General features: G+C 57.2%; 1 protein-coding gene across 1 annotated transcript in view; it reads left to right on the forward strand.

The window, feature by feature from the left end:
- The window catches only part of GTF2E2 (general transcription factor IIE subunit 2), a 55448-nt gene extending 41762 nt beyond the window's left edge, over positions 1–13686 (forward strand). The window contains exons 6-7 of the mRNA XM_006167187.3: positions 12207–12322; positions 13290–13686. Coding sequence (XP_006167249.1) covers positions 12207–12322; positions 13290–13406 — 233 coding nt within the window. The 3' untranslated portion in view covers positions 13407–13686. The remainder of the gene's footprint in view (positions 1–12206; positions 12323–13289) is intronic.
- The last annotated feature ends 6116 nt before the right edge of the window (positions 13687–19802 follow it).

The following is a 19802-nucleotide window of genomic DNA, read 5'->3' on the forward strand; positions in this document are numbered from 1 at the left end:
TCCCGGAATGTGAGTGGGAGGTGTGTGGACAGTGCGGGCTCTCTGCAGTCACGGTAACCGTGGGTGGGCCAGCACAGTGCGTCGACACAGTCGTGTTGGCAACCCACTTGGAACAGTGGCGGGCCTGGTGTTCTGCACAAGTGACCGAGAGTCCTGAGTGAAATTGAGGAAAGTCCAAAGTGCAGCGATCCTGCTGTTGGAAAGGTGTGTCATCCTGAGTTCTGCACGCCGAGTCTGCTGTGTACCCCACGTAGAGGCGTACAGGAGGACGTGTCTCTCCACGTAGACAGGAGAGGGCCGTGCTCCCAGGCCGTTTCACCGGCATCTCCGTTAGCCCGCGTCCACCCAGGCAGGAGCTTCGGTGTTGGGGGCCATCCTGCCCTTTGCAGGGTGTTTACCAGCATCCCTGGCGACATACAGACTCCTCACAGTGACAGCCAGGCTATGCCTGGACAGTCCCAGATGGCCCCTGGCGGGGACAGAACTGCCCCAGGGAGGACCTGGGTTGGAATAGGGAAAAGGGAACTGAGGCATGTGTCTCCAGCCCCTGCCCATGGATCTGTCCCCAGTACTTACAGCATAGGGACGTGGGAGCTGGGGGGGCACACCCTGAGCCCAGGCTGGGCGCGGAGTGGCGTGCACGCCCTAAGAGAGGCGTGTGGCGTGTTGTGGTTTTAGTGTTCACAGTCGTAGAGGCAGGGTAGAATGGAAAGCTCAGGGCTAAGACCGTGCCTTTAGATGAAAATGGCAGTATCACATAAATCACATGATCTTGTTAAAGAACGTCCGTTTGCAGGCAGGCCATGGACAGACACCTTTTCACCTCCACCCTTCCGCCCTTTTGCTCTCACTCTTCAAAATGCATATTTCTGCCTGTACCGAGTTGGCCCATGAGGGGGCAGTCTTTGCCCTGTAGAGGAACCAGCGGCCGACTGTCCAGCAGACGCAGGCCTGTAGCGGAGGCGTGCTCAGGTAAAGAAGCGTCTGCTGCGCTGTGCTCTTCCTTACCACTGGGGTGCAGAGGGCCAGGTGTCTCACGGAGGCACCCACCGCCTCGAGTCCGGACCCTTAGGCCATCATACGAGTTTGCCCAAGGGAGGCCTCACCAGGAAGTGCACACCAGGAAGGCCTGTGGGTACCTGTCCCTTTCTCTCGATCAGAGCCCCGCAGTGCGATGGGGTGCAGTGCCGTCAGTGGTTCGCTGCAGGACTGGGACTGGGAGAGCGTCCCGTGGACAGGCGCTTTCGGGCTGCTTACCTGTGTGCTTACCTGCCCGTCTGGTCTTTGACTCGCTGGTTTTAGAGTTTCAAAATCAGACAGAGAGCTGAGGGGGCCGGCAGACGGCATAGCAGTTAGGTTGCTAGAGTCCCACACGGCCAACCACAGTTCGGGTCCTGGACCCATTGGCTTCAAAATATACCGGGTGGGGACCAGAAGTTAGCGTAATGGCTATGTTGCTGGACTCCCATGTGGTCGACCACAGTTTGAGTAATGGACCCGGTAGCTTAAACTCACGCTGGGCATGTGTGCATGCGTGCCCAAGATTCTGAGAGGAGAATGGAAGAGAAAGGATTGCAGTGTGACATCCCCCCTGGGGGGTGATTTCTTGCTTTCTGTCTCTCTGTCTCTGTCTTTCTGGTGAGCACACGCACCCTATAGCAAAAACCTCTCCAAAAAAAAGAAAAAAATATATACCGAGCTCATGGGCATGCCCAGGAGGAGAATGGAGGAGAAGGGATTGCGGCATGACCATCCCCCCTGAGGGGCAATTTCTCACTTTCCCTTTTATTGTCTCTGTCTCTCTTATTGGCGAGCGCACACACCCTAAGGCAAAAACCTCTACAAAAACAAACAAACCAGCTGAGATGGGGAGCCAGCCCTGCGGTCCGAGGCCCCGCCGAGCGGGCAGGACTGCCCCTGCTGCTGGCTCTTCCTTTCCACTGGGGCCTTTGTCCTAGAAGCCAGGCTGCCTCTTGGCAGAGTCTTGCCCCTGGCTCACTCTAGTGCTGGTTAGGTTGATATTTTACTTTTTTAATTCCCAGAGGGTGCATGCATTTGCCAGAGAGACAGAGGGAGAGGGCAGCACTCCCAGCGAGGTGCAGACAGTGCAGCCCCTTCTGGTGGGATTTTGGGCACACTTGCACACACACCCACCGTGTTTTTTACGCCAAACTGCATGGTCAGCCATGTGACCTCCTTAGCCACCAGGCTAGAGAGCCAGCCCTGAAGTGATATCTGTAATGGCTGTGTAGGTTTCCATGCTGTGGGACATAGTTTTAGTGTCCAGAGGGTGCACTTGTGCACCACACAGCGTGCATGTAAGCCAGCAAGTCACCCCAGTGGGGCCTGGTCACACCTCAGTCTCCTCTTCTACTTCTCTAGCCCATCGGGCCCCAGCCATGTGCCATAAGCCTGGCGTGCCCTACTGGGGCTGTGGTTTGAGCCGTGGGTGGCTGTTGGCTAGCTTCCTTGGACAGAGCACCTAACCCCTGTGCCATGGGGCCGCCGCCTCTTAGGTTGATCTGTCCCACGAGTGAGAGAGACGGAGGCAGTGCCCTGCAGGCCTGGGGCCATGACGTCCCTGCCGGCCTGGGGCCATGATGCTCCCATGCACCTTAGCCAGCAGGGTCACGGCATGCGTGCCAGTGTGCTCAGGAACGTCTCTGGGCTCAAACCGGTGACTTCCCCCCTAAGTCTGCCTCGGCGCCACGTTGGTCCCCTGTGCCGCCACCTGGCAGCTGTCGTGGACGTATTGTAAACGGTTTTGTTGGCCATCTGCAAAGTTGTTTTTTATGTTTTATTTTTTGGTATGTTGCTAAAATAATGCTCAATCCTTACACATAGGTGTATGTGCACATTTTCTTAAAGTCAAATCACTGGATCAGAAGGTAGATATTTAGCCTTTTGGCTGGAACCGCCATCTTCCAGTAATTAACCGAAATGACGAACACAAAGGGAAAGTGGAGAGGCACCCGATATATGTTCTCTAGGCCTTTTAGAAAACATGGAGTTGTTCCTTTGGCAACATATATGTCAATCTATAAGAAAGGTGACATTGTAGACATCAAGGGAATGGGTACTGTTCAAAATGCCCACAGATGTTACCATGGCAAAACTGGAAGAGTCTACAATGTTACCCAGCATGCTGTTGGCATTGTTGTGAACAAACAAGTTAAGGGCAAGATTCTTGCCAAGAGAATCAATGTGCGTATTGAGCATATTAAGCATTCTAAGAGCAGAGATAGCTTCCTAAAACGTGTGAAGGAAAATGACCAGAAAAAGAAAGAAGCCAAAGAGAAAGGTACCTGGGTTCAACTAAAGCGCCAGCCTGCTCCACCCGGAGAAGCACACTTTGTGAGAACCAATGGAAAGGAGCCTGAGCTGCTGGAACCTACTCCCTATGAATTCAAGACATGATGGGTGTTAAAAATAAACTAACCTGTGGTCTATTAAAAAAAAAAAGGTAGATATTTTTAAAACTTCCACACCCGGGGCCAGCAGGTGGTGTGGTAGCTAAGGTGCTGGACTTCCTCATGGTTGACCGTGGTTTGAGTCCCAGACCTGGAAGCTAGGAAATCACACAGGGTTTGTGTGCATGTATGCCCCAAACCCCAGGAGGCTAGGGAGAAGAAGGAATTGCAGCATGGCCATCCTCCTACCCTGGGGTGAGGGGCAGTGATTTCTCACCTTTTCTCTCACTGTCTTCCTGTCTATCTCCATCACATACACGCATCTTGTGGCAAAAACCTAAAAGAAAAATTTTTTTTCATGCCTTGCCAACTGTCTGCTGTAAAGTCTGGGTCAATTTTCACCTTCACAGCACTAGGAGAGAAGGACCTATTTTTTCAAGCCCTGTCCTGTATTAGGTGGTTTTAGTTACTTTGTCAACTTTACTGAAAATAGACAGTACTTTGTTTTTTGTTGGTTGCTTGGTTGGTTTTAAATCTTGCTGTGGGCATGTCTTTCTCACTGGAGAAAGATGAGAGAGAGAGAGAGAAACTTAGAAAGCACTCCCCAGGGGGTGGCCATGTCAGTCCCTTCTCCGTTTTTCTTTCAGGATTTTGGGTGTGCATGCATATGTGCCCGGCATGTTTTCCTTTCTTTTTTTTCTTTTTAAAGAATTATTTTATTTAAGTTTATTTACTTATTTACTTAAATTTGATCAGAGATGGACAAAGAGAGAGAGAGCGTGTGCGCACAAGTGAGAAAGCAAGCCAACAGATCTGGGACTCGAGCCATGGTTGGTCATGTGGGAGTCCAGCGCCCTTAACCACCATGCCACCCGACAGCCCCATGCCTGGCACGTTTTTCAAGCTGCTGGAACTAGAACCGCGGAGTCGAGCGCTCAGGGTCCAGCCACCTTAAGCACCATGCCGCCAGCTGGCCCCAGCCTTCCTTGTTTGTAATGTGTACTTTTCGCACTGGTGGTATCCCGCGGACGGTCAGTCCTCTCTGCGCCTCTGTCAGCTTAGCATTTCCTGTCCCCACACCTGGGTCCTCTGATGTCCTGCCTCTAAAATTTGACCCGTGTTATGTTTCATCTTAAGTATTTTTTACAGCTACTGCACATACACTGCATCTATCTATATAGTGTTATGTACTGTGGGTATTTACATAGACGGAATATTTAAACACTGCAGTAGTGCAGAGCCGAGGAAGGGCAAGGATTAAGTAGATAGGTTTATTGGATAAACAGATGAAATTTTATTCAGGGATTTTCCTTTGAAAACAGCTCATAGGACATCTCTTAGCCACAGGAAACGTCGCGCAGTTCTGGCTGCAGAACCGCAGCGCTCCGTGCCTGTGTGCCAGCCAGCCCAGGTCTGCTCTGCGTGCTGCCCGTGTGGCTGTCGTCAGGCCTGCAGGCACACTCTTGTGGCCGAAGGGCAGACACGACCCCTCCACGGGACCGAAGCCTGGCAGCTCTGGGAACTGGGCTGGTGGACAGCGCACCGAGCAGATCACGAGTGAGCCTGGGCCGTATCTGCCTTTCTGTCCTTACCCCTTGGTCCCCAGAAAGGGGCGTGCAGCTGCGTCGTTGCAGACACCCGCTCCTTGCCCTGAGCACACAGGCGCGAGCGTCAGCTCCCGAGCACGCTCTTGGTCCGTGTACGCGCCATCCGCCTGTGCCCAAGTCCCCCAGCAGCTGCGGCGAGCCAGGCGTGTGAGGTCTGGCTGGGGTGCGTTTAAAGCGGTGGTTGGCATCGCTTGTTGAGGTTACATGTTTGACCAGAGGTTTGACCTGCGTTACTGTCTGTCACACGGGCCTTCAGGGGGCAGAGCCAGTCACGTTTGTCACATTGTCTGTGACATGTGACTGAGAGTCAGTAGCTGGGCACTCGTACCAGGCTTCCATTTAGAATGGAGGCTGCTAGAGAAGGCAGGTTTTCTCCCGCACAGTGACCTCAGGAGTCTGCAGGTGCTCAGCTTCCTTCATCCATCAGAGGGTGTGTGAGACAACCACTGTCCCCAAATTTAAGGAAAGACAAGCGCCCTGCGAGAAGATGGGGTGTGAGCACTTCTCTGCCTGGAACAGTCAAGTGAAGGACTTGGGGTAATTCTGGTCAATGATTTAATAAACTGCAGAAGCTTAGTGCGGAGCAGCAAGAGCACATGGACTTCCTGCAGGATGGCAGATGCGGACTCACACCCACAACAGGCTCTTCTCTACAGGTGCCACCTAGGCTGGGGTGGGTCCTGAGAGCGTGCCATCCTGGGAAAGGCCTGGGCGAGGGGAGCAATAGGCACTTGAAGAAGACAGGAAGCCCTGGGATCAGCAGTTGGTGCAATGGCTATGTTGCTGGACTCTCATGTAGTCGACTGCGGTTCGAGTCCCGGACCCGGATGCTTAAACTCACGCCGGGTGCATGCGCAATGCGTGCCCAAGATCCCGAGAGGAGAATGGAGGAGAAGATTGCAGCATGGCCATCCCCCGGGGGGTGATTTCTTGCTTTCTGTCTCTCTGTCTTTTTGGCAAGCGCACACTCCGTATAGCAAAAATCTCTCAAAAAAGAAAAGAAAAGAAAAAGAAAAAGACAGAAAGCCCTGTCTGAATCCTGCCTCCTTCCCCCCATGAGACAGAAACCTTCCCATGTGTGGGAAGGGAACTGAAGGAGAGCTGCCCTGGCAGGACAGGAGCGTGTGCCCGGCAGAGTGGAGGGCAGGCTGGCAGGCCACATCCCACACGCCAGCACAGTGCTTGCCTGAGGCCAGGCTGTGACAGAGCCGCAGTCCCCGCCCCACTGGGGTAGTGGGTACCAGTGGAGTCTGGTGTGAATTGAGGGCCAGGGAGATGGGCCTCAGGTGCAACACAAGGGATACCTCAGGGGGGCCACAGAAACGAACCCTGTGCCAGTCAGCCTCTGCCCTGAGCACAGGGTGGCAGAGGAGCTGGGGGCTGGCAAGGCCCTGCAGTGATGTGGCAGTGGCAGGCTATGATGCCAGGCTCACGCCCTGACAGGAGTAGCCCTCCCTAGCCTCTGCTCACTGCTGGCCTGTAGGAGAAAAGGCGGGCCTCTTCTAAGCATAGGGTCTGTTCACCTCGGTCTCTACTGTCCTCTACGAGAGGGTAGCCTCATAGTGTACAGGGAAGCCAAGGCAGGGCTGCGTGCTGTGAGGCTGGCGTGAGCAGAGCCCAATGCAGATGGGCTGAGCTGGCAGCTCTGGGTGTGCAGTGGGAGAGGCGGCAGTGTGTGTGGGCAGGCAGGCTGTTTCAGCGGGGATGGACACTTGGCCGCTGGATGGAAGTGTAGCGTGACAGTGAAGCTAGCGCTCTGGAGGAGCTGCCCAGCAAGCTCTCCATAGGCGCAGCGGTCCAGCGATGGGCCAGTTGGGTCACCCAGCCTGAGATGCAGAGGGACGTGTGAAAGACCCAGCAGGGCACCGCGAGTAGTGGGCTGCACGGCACTGTGTGTGGTGAGGTCTCCGCAGGAGAGGAGGGTGAGGACGGGGCAGGAAGTACTGAGAGGGCAGGTCCCATAGTGCAACACCAGGTCCTGCTTGTCCAGCTAACCCCAGCCCTGGTGGCTTGGCAAGCACTGGGGGTGCATGTGTGCCCAAGATCCTGATGGGGTGGAGGGACAGAGTAAAAGAACTCTGGTGTGACCGTGGCCCACTGGAGGGGCACTCTCCCTCTCTCCCTAGTGAACACACAGCCTGTGTAACTAAAGGAGGGAAGAGGGAAAGGAGAAGTTGTGGGGGGAGAAACAGCAGTCAGGAATTCTCGACAGCCAATGATGGAAACTAAACTGGATTCAAGAAACTCAGAAGATGCAAAACCAAACAAAAAAGACATAGGTGCGTAGTATTGAAGCTGCTGAATGCTGGCGATGAAGAAGCCTCATGATGGGACCCGAGAATTACTGCGGACTTCTCTTCAGAACCCGTGCAAACCAGAGGTTGATACAGCCAAGCAGGAAACCTCGTCAACCCAGAATTCTGCACCCAGCAAAAGTAACCTTTCAAAAACGAAGGAAAAATACTCTCAAGAGAAACTGAAACAATTCCTGACCCCAGGGCTTCTAGGGGCAGCTGGGAGGGAGACGAAGGTCTGCATCCTGCATCCGTGTGGTTGAATGACGTGCACTGAGAGCAGGGAAGACGCACGTAACCCGTGTCTTCCTGTTTGTGCTGCTCTGACGGCGACTGTGAAACAGAAATGTGAGCAAGGTCTTCTGTGATCGAGACGTGTAGAGAAAGGCCATGATTGGAGTGGCTTAGAGGCCGGCAGAGAGGAGGAGCAGGGACTGCACTGTGACAGCCTTTGGTGGGGAGTGGTGTCACAGCCAGCCTCTGATTAATCACATGTGAACATTGGAAGTTCTGGGCATCACGAAGCATGTTTTAGGAAGTGACACAGATAACAAGATGGGATAGTAAAAATATGTTAGTTAATAAGTGAACACTGAACAAGGGAAAAAGCCGAAGAGTGGCTAGCGCGTGGGGACAGTGCGCAGGCCGTCTGTCCCAGTGCGTACTCGCCTGTGCCACATGTAGGGCCCGACACACTGAGGACGGCAGACCTGCAGGGTGGGTACCACAGCAAGACCTTAGCCTGGGACGTCTCAGAAACCCACTGCAAGTATTCAGACACAGGATAGAGGCAAAAGAGTAGAACGTGACAACCACGCACATGCCGATTGAGGAGGCACGGGCGACTCTTCGAGTTCCGAGAAAAGGAAATTACTAAGGAGGAGGAGAGACATTACACGGGACAGATGGGCCGTTCTCTACGGGCACACAGCAGCCCTAAATACTGAGGAGGTGACAGGGCCATACAGACAACACAAGCTGGTACGAACCCTCCATTGTGTCACTGTACTGGCCTGCACTCAATTTCTCCGCGATGAGCTTTACTGTAATTATGGTACCCTGCAAGGGTAAAAGACCAGGGAACCTGAGACAGACTCCCCCACCTGCCTGTTTTAAGCCAAAATTAACATATGTTAAGTTAGTATAAGCCAAATTAGCGTTAGTAACATGTGTAGACTAAGTTAGTTTAAGGCTAGTTTTATGTGAATACCCCTTGTTAAAGCTACAGGCCAAAGTTAACTTGTACTAGGCCAAATTAGCACAAGAATTCACTGATTAACAAACAAAGAATTCAGCAAATAAATACAGGGACCCGTGGGTTAATAGAGGGAGGAAGGACAGATCTGGCTAACAGTGACAGGATAAACAAACCTGAAGGCTCCAGGGGGAAGAGTAACTATCTTAGCTGAAAGTTCTTATCTGGTTCGAGGAAAGCAAAAGATAGTACCTAATTACAAACAGTTTCTCCCTTGTGCGCTGTTAACTATAAAAAACTGCTAATAAAACACCCTGTGTTGTCTCCTGAGCTACAAGACCCTCTCACCCGAAAAGGCCCTGTCTGGCAATGAAGATTTAAGAAGAAAATGCACCAGACAGATGGACTCCCTCATCCTGAGAACTGTAATTGATTATACCTAATCAAACAAGACAGACATCATGTTTTATGATTATTGTTCCTGTGCCTTGAATTCCCTGTTTCGCGGAGTAAATCTTTTATTTCCCCCTCACCCCTCCTACTCCTGTAAGACATCCCTCAATAAATACGTGTGTTTGGTAGCTGCTAGCGCAGCTGCCTGGAGCTAACTCTGGCTGTAGCTGGCTGAGAACATACTAAGAGGCATTGAGGTCTTAGTCTAATTTTTGTTTCTGTTCACCTGCGCTGCCTCCGACGAGTCAACCCACCCCCACCGAGGCTGGACCCCAGCAAGGAGGAAGAGAGATGTTACATGGGACAGACGGGCCGTTCTCTATGGGCGCACATGGCCTAAATTACTAAGGAGGAAGAGAGACTTTACATGGGACAGACGGGCTGTTCTCTACAGCCGCACAGCGGCCCTAAGTACTTACAATATGTAACAATAGACCTCAAAATACCTGGGGAAATGTTTACAGCTTCCGGGAGAAACAGACAAATCTATAGTTAAAATCAGAGTCTGCGACCCTCCTATCTCGATCACTGACGAGTAGCAGATGGAGAATGGTGGGGTGCAGAAGCCCTCCCAGCATTGTCAGCCACCTGGACCCAGTTGGGGTTTACAGCAGAGTCCCAGCCACAGTAGGTGCATGAACTCCCACACGCATTCGAGTAGTCGCCCAGGGAGAGGGTGCTCTGTCTAACCCACAGAACGGGCCGTGATTGCATTATAAAGCGAGTCCCAGACATGCGTGGGCCTCGATGGAGTTGGAGTAGAATCAGTAGCGGAGATCCTTGGGAGCTCCACTCAGAAATAGGACTTGGTGCAGGGACGGAGCCGCAGGAAGCAGAGCTGTGCGGTAGTGTAGGAGCTCGCACACAGCGCAGCACAGCACAACGCGGGAGAGCAAGCGCAGGCACGCTGCTGGGGTTCAGAGAAACACGTCTCGTGGAAACTCTAGGCGTGCATTTCAAAAGTGTTTTGTACCAAAATAAACTCAGACTTGATTTCTGTTTTTTTCTGCTAACTTTGTGAAGCCCTGGTAGTAAAAAAGCATATTACAGTGGATGGATAAATGGCATCCCCCTACCCGCTCACAAGCTGAAGGATGCTGCGTGAGTTTTTAGGAATCATGTAGCTATGAGTGTTCTTGAATGTTCCTGCGTGGACACTTGGGATACAGCCAGAGTGGACGTGACTGAAACGTACGGTAATGTCTGTGGTCGACTTTTTGAGGAATCGGTATTTTTCCAAAGTGGCTGAATCACTTTACATTCTTGCTGGCTGCTGAGGAGGGTTCTAGTTCTTCACGCTCTTGTCAACGCTTTGATTGTAGCCGTCCGCGTGGACTTGTAAAATGGTGCCTCGTGTTCTTTGTCCTTTTCCTTCTTTAATGACTGATGGTGTTGAGCATCTGTGTGTGGGGGGGTCATTTATGTATTTTCTTTGGCAAAATATTTATTCACATCCTTTGTTTATTTAGAAAATCAGTTTGTCTTTTTACAGGGTTTTAAGAACTCTTGACTCTGGGTAGAAGCCCAGTATAGACGCCGCTTGCTTGTCCATTGTTGTGGTGTCTGTCCTTGGTAAGGAAGTGAACTTGGTGCAGGTTCTTCATTGTGAGGAAGTGCAGCTTATCTGGTTTTCTTCCAGTGCCTGTGTGTTTGGTGTCGTATCTAAGAAACCCTTGCCTGACCCAAGGTCGCGAGGTTTACTCCTGCTTTTTCTTCTAAGAGTTACAGTTTGAGCTCTTGCATTTAGATCTGTGGTCATCGTGAGTGAGATTTGGCTAGTGGAGTGAGGTGCGGGCCCAGGGCCACCCTCTGGGAAGGCAGGCGAGCAGGTCTGTTTAGTTTGCGTCACTGGAATATACTACCCTGTGCCCTGGCCACCCTGCTCTTAGGTATTTACCCAAGTTCACTCAGGATCCACGTGTGTTGAGATGTGCTTTGTAACCACCAAAACCCGGAAACGACTGAATTGTCCCCTAACTGCCACTTCATTTCCCATAATTGTGTGCAGCGCTCAGTGGGAGTGCCCTTAGCTCCAGAGGAACGGAGAGCTGGCATGGACGCCCAGCAGCCTGGGCACGTCTAGCGGCTCCGTGCTCAGCCAGAGGGGCCAGGTGCAGAGGCTCGCGTCACACCACAGAGCCTCAGGGAGTCGAGAGGTCCCAGCGCTGTGAAAAACACGTGGGCATGCGGCATGTGTTCGCCAGACCTGACAGGAAGGGGGAGATGGAGGAGGACGGGCTGTGGAGCGGCCACCCCCCACCAGAGAGGTGTTCTCCCTGCACTCCCTCGCCGCTGGGTGTGCCATCAAGGTGCGTGTAGGTACATTTTGGTGTGTGGTTATTCTTGGTGCTTGGGGGTGTTGCGTAAAGGGCATACAGAGACCCCGAGTTCACTGAGCAGCGTCTCTGGTTAGCGTGAAGTTACATAAGGACAAAGACGTAGCCAGAGAGCCCGGGGACCAAGGAGTGGGGGCCTGGCCACCTTCCGTACTCAGCGCTGAGCGGGGCCTGGCTGCCTTGGGCTGGCTTGAATTCTTTGTAGGAGAGGCTGCCATTCTTGCATTTGGTTGTCTGTAGCAAAAAACTTTAGGGTGCAAGTTGGAAAACAGACTGCTCAGTATCCGGGTCCCTACCGTCTGGGTGCCATGCGCTCCTGCAGGTGGCACGGGGTGGGAGGGGATGCCCTCTGTGGTGGCCAGGGTGGCGCATCCTGGCCGTAACTGAGTCAAGGGTAGTGCCTCGAAGTGGGTCTGACTGGCGCGCGTCCATCTCTGGTGCCGAGGGGGATCGTGGCCGAGTTCATCCCGGAAGTGGGATTTGCACTGCCAGTTACCAGCATTCTGGACATGGCCCTGTGGTGCTCTGGCTGCAAAGACGACCACCAGCCCAGGGCCCTCGGATCTCGGGGCGAGATGCAGGCCGGGCCATCTGGTCTCCTTGTTTCCAGTGCAGGCCCCTTCCTCTCTCCCGTCCTGTCATCCTTGTCCCAGGTTATCAGGGTGCTGGGTGCCGTGCAGCACCCCTTCCCGGTGGCGCTTGGTGCCCACCCCGTCCTGTGCTCCTCTTCCAGGGGGAGGGGAGACTTTTGTGGTGAGTGGGGCCTGTCTGCCTTCCTGGGCAGTGTGCATGCCAACGCGGCTCTACCTGCTCCCGCAGTGTGCCATATCCGCAGGCTCATGCTGGAGCCTGCACCCTGACTACCGAGCCATGGGCTGCCAGGGAAGGCAACTGCTGTCTCGTTGCTGCAGAGTTTCAGAAGCTGTGGAGGAGCGTCACTGTGGACTCCATGGACGAGGAGAAGATTGAGGAGTATCTGAAGCGACAGGGTATTTCTTCCATGCAGGAGTCTGGACCAAAGAAAGTGGTATGTACTCGCAGTGTGGGCACACTGCCTGTCCTAGGGACTGTCCTTGCTTCCCACCTGCTCTTCAGAGGCAGAGGCCACTCCCCGTCCAGTGTCTTCTCAGCAGCCACGGGTCTGGTCAGGTGCTTCCCGTAGGGTGTCTAAGTGCCTGCGGCCAGTGTCTGCCCCAGGCTCCTGTCCTTAGGCCTGTCCTCGCAGTGCTGACCCTCAGCCTGGTGAGCCACTCGGCACCTCCTGCCCCATGTCTGACCAGGGCCGTCCTCTGTCCGTGTCCACCCTCGGCGGCCCCCACCCCACTCCATGGGCTGCTCATGGTCTCGGTGCCCCACCCTGTGGGGCCCAGGTCACGTCGCCTGGCCCTCGCAGTTCTCAGGCCCTTGGGAACCTGTTTTTACTGTACAGCCCCTGCCCCTGCTCCCTGGAGTGTGGGGATGCAGGCAGGCCTGTGACCCACTTTCACCCGTCCCGGTGCTCAGCACTCTGCTTCTGTGTCGCCTTGTGGCTCTGTGTGCTCAGTGAGCTTCAGGGCTCACTGCCGACCACCCCCCAGGACCCAGCCTGGGCAGGTCTTCAGGCCCCCTCCTGCGGCTCCATCTCTGACCCAACTCCCTTGTGGCGACACGCGTGCAGAGCAGAGTGGTGTGTGGGCTCACGCAGCCGTGCCCACTGTCCTGCTTCTGTTGGTGATGGGCTCTGCCGTTAGGCCGGAGAGCTGAAGCAGTACTGTCCCCTGCCTACCATCTGCCTGCAGTGGCTGCTGCTCGGGCCTCCGTGCGGCCCACTCCTCCCTGCCACGTGCTTGCATCTCCGGCCCCACGAGCACCAGCCCGGCCAAGGCTGGGCATGCCGCGTGGACTGCCAGGCCCAGCGGGGGAGGCCCCAGCCCCGCATCCTGGGTGTGCTCACTGACCCCTGCCCTTGCCAGCCCCTCGGCCCGACTGCTGTTTCTAACTATCCTCTTCTCCAGGCCCCTATTCAGAGAAGGAAGAAGCCAGCGTCCCAGAAGAAGCGGCGGTTCAAGACACACAACGAGCACCTGGCCGGGGTGCTGAAGGACTACTCCGACGTCGCTCCTGGCAAGTAGGGCCTCGCCACACACGGGGTCAGGCCCTTGCAGATCCGGGGTCTGCAGACCGGCGTCTCTTCACTCTGCATCAGAGGCCCAAGGCGGGACCGTTCCCGGCAAGTGCCGAGCCCCCACACTCGGGGCTCCTGGTGACCCAGTGAGCTCCAGGAGACCTGCGGCCCCCACCTCACGACGCCCCGGGAGAGGGTGCCGTTATGTGAGCGCTGTGTCATGGTCCTGGGAGCAGCGCTTGTTGAGCCTGGAAGGACGCATCTATAATAAAGTCACTGCAGGCGCTCGTGTGTGCTCGGCCGTCTCTGTGGCAGGAAGCAGCTCCAGCGCCACCCACTGGGTCCGACCGGGCGGTAGTGAGGCCGGCATCCACCTGCGGTGTGGGGCCGGAGGTGGCCCAGCAAGCGGGTCACTCGACCTGTCGCTCCCTTCACAGGACCCGCAGTCCAGCCTGCTTCCTGCGGTCCACTCGGGCCGTCTCGGACGGGGGCATAGACTCTGGCCCTGCTGAGCACGCTGCTGTGTCCCAGCCTGCCGGCCGACCGTTGTGGTGTGGCCCTCAGCTCAGGCTGGCCATCGGCAGGGGGGGGGGGTACGTGTGCTTGGTGCTGTCAAGCCGGCTCACAGGTGTGCCTGCCAGGTGCACTACACGCTGGTCTCTGCGCTCCTCCCCTGGTCCCCGTGTCACAGGCGGTGCGGCAGAGCCTGTGAGGAAGGCGTGCTCAGAGGAGGCGCTGTGGAGACCCAATGGCAGTGCTTTGTGCAGGCAGCAGCACCTTCTGCTCCCTGGTTTGTGTTCGCACTTGCAACGGGTCGGCCGGCTTTCCTACCCACGCGCCCCAGCCCACGGTGAGCTGCACAGCTGAGGCCGCCTGTGTGGCTGATTATCTCTTAGTTGCCAGCAAGTGTGCACACTTACGAGTCAGGGCTGGGGAGGTCGCACTGCAGTCCCTTCTCAGCCCCCACCCTGCTAGGATTCGGCACGCCCGCACATGCACCCGATGTGTTTCTGTGCCGCTGGGGCTGGGGCTCCAGCAGCGCAGTTGGCCATGTGCTATCGGCTCCCCTAACCCCTGGACCACAGGGCCAGCCCCTCGTGTAACGTGGGGCACAGGAAGTTCAGCCCATGTTGTGTGCGTTGCTGGTACCCAGGAGCTCTCACGTCTGTGGCGTAACCCTGGTCTCCTTACAGACGGTCGCAGGCTCGCTTATCTCTGAGGGGCCTTGTGGGCACCCTGTTGATGGGCACGGTCCGGTGTGCTCACGTGGTCTGCAGTCAGACTCTGCCCCACAGGCTTCGTTGCAGAGCCTGTGCTGCCAGCGTGTCTCTCCAGCCGAGCCCGCGTGCAGCAGGCCTCCGTGGGCTGACCTCATGTCCTAAGCCTCCTGCTGGGAGGAGGAGGCTGAGAGGACAGGCGCTAAGCTGTCGCGCTTGCCGGCCCGCAGCTTGATCTCCTTCACGCCCCTTCTCGTTAGAAGGCTCCCCTTCACCTGCTCCAAGCAGGAGCAGTTCCTGTGCGCACACCCATAAGGGGGCCCTGGGCTCGCACCACGGTGTCCCATGGGCAGGAGGGTAACCTTTGTGGGATGTGGGGATGGGAGCCAGAGTAGAAAGAAAGGAGAGACTCTTAGCAGCTCTCCTGGGTGTCTGAGGACAGCCACCAGAAACCCCCAGATACAGGTGGTCATGCTCTGGCCCTACAGGACGCCAGCCATTTAGAAGCACCGGGGGTGGGTGTGGCTGGTGGGCGGGAGGCCCGGACAGGCTCCTCGGCTGGCCATAGGCCATCACTGCCAGGCAAGCCTTTTTGGGGAGCACCGAGATTTGCAGTTGGACGCAGGCTGGGCATCAGAGTGAACACTGCTGCCCCTGTCATAGCCGGTATTTGTGGCCAGGTGAGGGTGGGACCCAGAGGACCGAGGGGCAGTCATGACCTGTGAGCGGAGATTTAGTGGAAATGCAGCTCAGGGCCGTGCTCTGATGGCCCTGGGTGCCTCCTGAGCTGGTGGCAGTGCTGCAGTGCTGTGGGCCTTGACATGTGGTCATCCACACTCCCCGCCCTGTCCCCACTGTGGTCTTTTGTGATGCGTTTCTGGGGAGGAAGAGTTCGGATTTCCAGGATTTTAGGGCCACCGACTAGTCACTAGCGCAGGCCTCTGGGGGCGGACTAGAGGCTGCCCGGCTGTGCATCCTCACGTCGAGTTGGGGCAGTGCCCCATTTCCCAGTGTGTATTGAGAGGTGTGCTCTGTGGGAGCGATGGGGCCGGCAGGTCTGCAGACCCTGGGAGGCTGTTTCCCAGCCCCATTGGCCCTGGGCTGCGGTGGGGAGAAGACGGGCCTGCCTGCTGTGGGGGTGGGTGGGCGAGGGGAGGCCAGCCTCGCTGCTGTGGTGGGAGAGGCTGGTCTGCACCGCAGTCCTGCCCGGTTTGAGGAGGAGAAGCCCAGGCTGCTCTGAATGTCCCAGCGAGGCGGCAGCGTGGCACGTGCCTGCACAGTGACGAGGCTGTGCCACCCCAGCCCTGACAGGCCGGGATGCAGGACTCACCCAGGCTCCCGGCCTGAACTCCCCAGCCTGTTCCTTGGACACTCAGGTGGCAGGCCTGTAGCCTCTTCCTCGCAGTGACAAGAGGGAGAAACCTACCTCTGAGACCCTTTTAAAGTACGAAATGCAGACAGCGATGACGAGAGCAGACTAGCCACGTGGGCTCCAGAGCATGGGTGCCGTGGCTCCGCCTCGCACTCACCCAGGGGGCCGGGCACGCTGGCTGCCAGGGCTGTGCTGCGTGGGGAGGGCTGCCTGTCCAGGTCAGCATCCTGGCGTGAGCGACGTGAGCCTCGTCTCCACCATATGCGGTCTCCCTTTCAGGAGGTGGCTGGTGCACTCTGGCGTCTGGATCTCTCCCCTCAGCCCCCACTGAGAGAGATGTGTGCCAACAGCCGGCGGGGGCTGGCCGGGCTGCTGGGATTTTTCTTGGTCAGGTCTTGTAGGAATAGGCTCCTTCCCTCCCAGCCGGAAAGCAGGCACCACCAGGGTTGGAGCTCCCGGACCCCCACGAGAACGTGGCGTGGAGAGTGCCAGGGAACGAGAACACACTGTCAGGTGCGCAGCACCCTGGGGGTCTCGGGGTCCTTCAGCAGCCGGGTGGCGCTGGGCGTCTGGGGCGCTGCAGCGGGGCAGTGGGGTGCCGTGGCGGCCTACAGAAGCTCCTCCCCAGAGCCCTGGTCAGGCCACCGCAGCCAGGTGTCAGGATCCGTGCCTTGGTGCCTCATGAGGCATCACTGCTGACGCGCACGCCCCCGCTTCCCATCCCCAGAGAGGCCGAGAGCCAGAGCCAGAGCCAGCGCCAGCCCCTGGCGCCTGAGTTGGGAGTTCACAGAGGCTGGGGGGGGACCGCCGGCCTCCATGGCGCTGCGCAAGCTCCGGGTGCCTGGTGGACAGTCACCTCGGCAGACAGACCGCGAACCACACTCAGGGCCCTCAGCCGAGGCTCACGACCCTATGGCTATTGCCTCTACCTGTAACCAAGCTCTGTTGTCCTTCCCTGTGGAGAGGAGGGTCGGTGACAGGACACAAAGCACTGTCCTGGCAGTTGAGACACTTCTGTGCTGTCCAGGGCCAAGCCCGGCCGGCTGAGCAGGCTCAGCCAAGAGCAGGAGCAGGTGTCCAGGCCATGCCAGGGTGGGGGCTCCAGTGCGGGAGCCCCAGGGTGGCCCCTGCCTGGCTGGTTGCTGAGCCCCGGCTCTGGCTTTTGGCTTCTGCCCCTCCCACCCTCGTCTCCCTGCACCTCTGCTCTGTCAGCCAGCAGGGGGTGCACACCGCTGAGTCCTGGCAGAGAGCTTGGGGGGGTGCCCCCCGCTGATTCCTGACCGCGAGAGTGCACACCGCTGAGTGCTGGCAGCGACCGGCGTGGGGTGCACACCGCTGAGTCCTGGCAGAGAGCTTGGTGGGGTGCACACCGCTGAGTCCTGGCAGAAAGCTTGGTGGGGTGCACACCGCTGAGTCCTGGCAGAGAGCTTGGTGGCAGTGCTGCCACAGCTGGACGAGCACAGTGACTTTACGCATGGAGGCCGGGAGAGCAAGTGGTTAAGGCGAGACGCCCCCACATGGCTGCTCATGCTTTGAGTCTGAGACCCAGTGACTTGAGAATCACACCAGGTCCATGTGCGTGTGTGCCCCCAATCCCAGGAGAAGGGATTGAGGTGTGGCCATCCACCCACCCCCAGCGCAGGGAGGCGGGTCCTCACTTTTCATTTCCTCGCTGTCTACAGCAAGTGCACATGCCTTGTGGCAAAAACAAAACAAAAGGACGTCTCAACTGTCGGTGAAAGCACAGCGAGCACAGCAGACCACGTGCAAGAGGCAGCACTCCACTCAGCCAGCAGGCTCAGGGGAGCTGACCCCAGGAGGCCACGGCTGACACCCTGCCGCTGCCCGCCCTCCCCCGTTCACGGAAGAGGCCTCACTCCTGCTTTGTTGTGTTGGTCTCTAAGGCTTTGACATCTTTCTTTCCGAGAGAAGACCCCGAACCAACCATGTTGCCGTGAACACACTGGGGTTCCCACACAGCAGGCACAGGTGCTCGGGCAAACCGTGACCTCATGCAGCTGCCTCCGTGACTGCTAGTCCCCTGTGGGCCTCAGAGAGGGAGTGCAGGACTGTCCCCAGTAGACACGTGTCTGCTTCCGCCTCAAAGCCAAATGCTTGTGTGGCTCCAAGACCTCTTGAAGCCTACCGACCAGTTTCAGGTGCCCCAGCCACGCCACTGTGGCGCTGCGGTGTCCAGGTGGGTGGGCCGTCCCGAGGCAGGGACGCCAGCTCAGGCCATTTTCCCCAAGTCACTACCCACTGGCCCCTGCATGGGCTGGGCACGGCCTGCCTCCCGACCAAGGCTGCCCGTCCTGGTCTGCACTCTGTGAACCCTGGGGAGTGGGGTGGCCCCAAGGAGGACAGCCATGCAACAAGTGGTCACGCACACACGTGTACACACGGGAGCGTGCCACTGCAATGAATGGAGTTGGGGCACTGGTGGGGTCGCAGCAGGAGGGACCAGGACTCAGCATGTGCTGGTCGGGGGTCCTTACCGAGCCCGTGCCTGGCCCTGAGTGCGCCCAAGCTGGGAGCCCCGGCCGCTACACGGCACAGCTACAGGAACACTGGCAGACGCAGCCGGCTGCTCACCCCACGTGCCGATCGCCTGGTTCTGGCCAGGCCAGTGGGCCTCCTGTCCACAAGACAGTCGGGACATTCTGATAATACTTAGGAACATGCCCCAAACGTGCGGCTTATTTAGAGGAAGAAAATAGATATTTTAATTACAAGCATTCAAAAGCCAAGCACAAAAACCGTGACCCAACCCAGTGTCAGCGTCCATGTTGTCACAGGATGTTTGGTATAAAAATACTCTCGGTTTACTGCAGGCTTACGAGTGTTGGAAATAGCGCCGAACTGCGCAGAAACGTCGGCCGTGCGGTCACGAATAACACTAGCTCTTACACAGTGTGAAAGAAGACATCTTTATTGTGTTTTGTCTTCGAGGAGACAGATGTGTGATAGAGGCTGTCGCAGAGTCTTGAAGGGATCAAAACCGGGCGAGGGTTTCAAGCCTGAAACAGAAGGAGACCCTGTATCAGCGTGGTGGTCCCGGGGCCCCGGCTCCTGTGGAGGGTGGGCGGAGAGCGGGGCCTGGTGCCTGGGAGGGTGCTCACCCAGGCCCGCTGTCCACAGGAGCACCGGCGTCTGATTTCCGGCCCTCTTGTGAGGAGCCTCAGCCTCTCCTGGAGGGGCCAGGAGCGCTCAGGCACTTGTGTTTTCACGGCAGACGAGTGCTAGCGCGCGCCCCCTGCGCTAGCCGAGCCTTCTCTGCACCCACCAGTCCGCAGCCCAGACTGGCCACCTCGGGCACAGCCATCCTCGCCTCTCCCCACGTGCCTTTCCTCCCAGTTCCCATGGCCCAGTCCCCTGTCACCCTGAGCTCTCTGTGCTGCGTGTTTGTGGGTGCAGAGGTAACTGCAAGGGCGGGTACTGGGGACAGGCGGGCTGCCGGGAGGAAGGGGCTGTGACAGAGATGGGTGACAGGTAGGAGTGTGGCCGTGGCAGCAAAACCTGAAATCAGGGACACGTCTGGTGACGCTCGACAGGCTGAGTGGACAGCTAGTCAGTGCTCTGCAGGAGCAGGGCAGGCACACCAACCTGCAGGTCCTGTAGTTACGATGCCGTCCAGGTGGGCGGGAGCCAGAGCCCAGGAAGCCCAGGGAGAGTGGGTGCCCTCCAGGGGGCAGGGCGCCAGAGCCCAGAAAGCTCCCTGCTGTCTCCACAGGGTCCTCAGCCTGGCGCCTGGCACAAAGTGGTGTCACCCAGAGCACCCTGAGGCCCAGTGGGAAGGGCCCCTCCAGAGTCCCCG

The sequence above is a fragment of the Tupaia chinensis genome, unplaced genomic scaffold (genome assembly GCF_000334495.1).
Source record: "Tupaia chinensis unplaced genomic scaffold, TupChi_1.0 Scaffold144602_1, whole genome shotgun sequence".
In the NCBI taxonomy this organism is placed as follows: domain Eukaryota; kingdom Metazoa; phylum Chordata; class Mammalia; order Scandentia; family Tupaiidae; genus Tupaia; species Tupaia belangeri.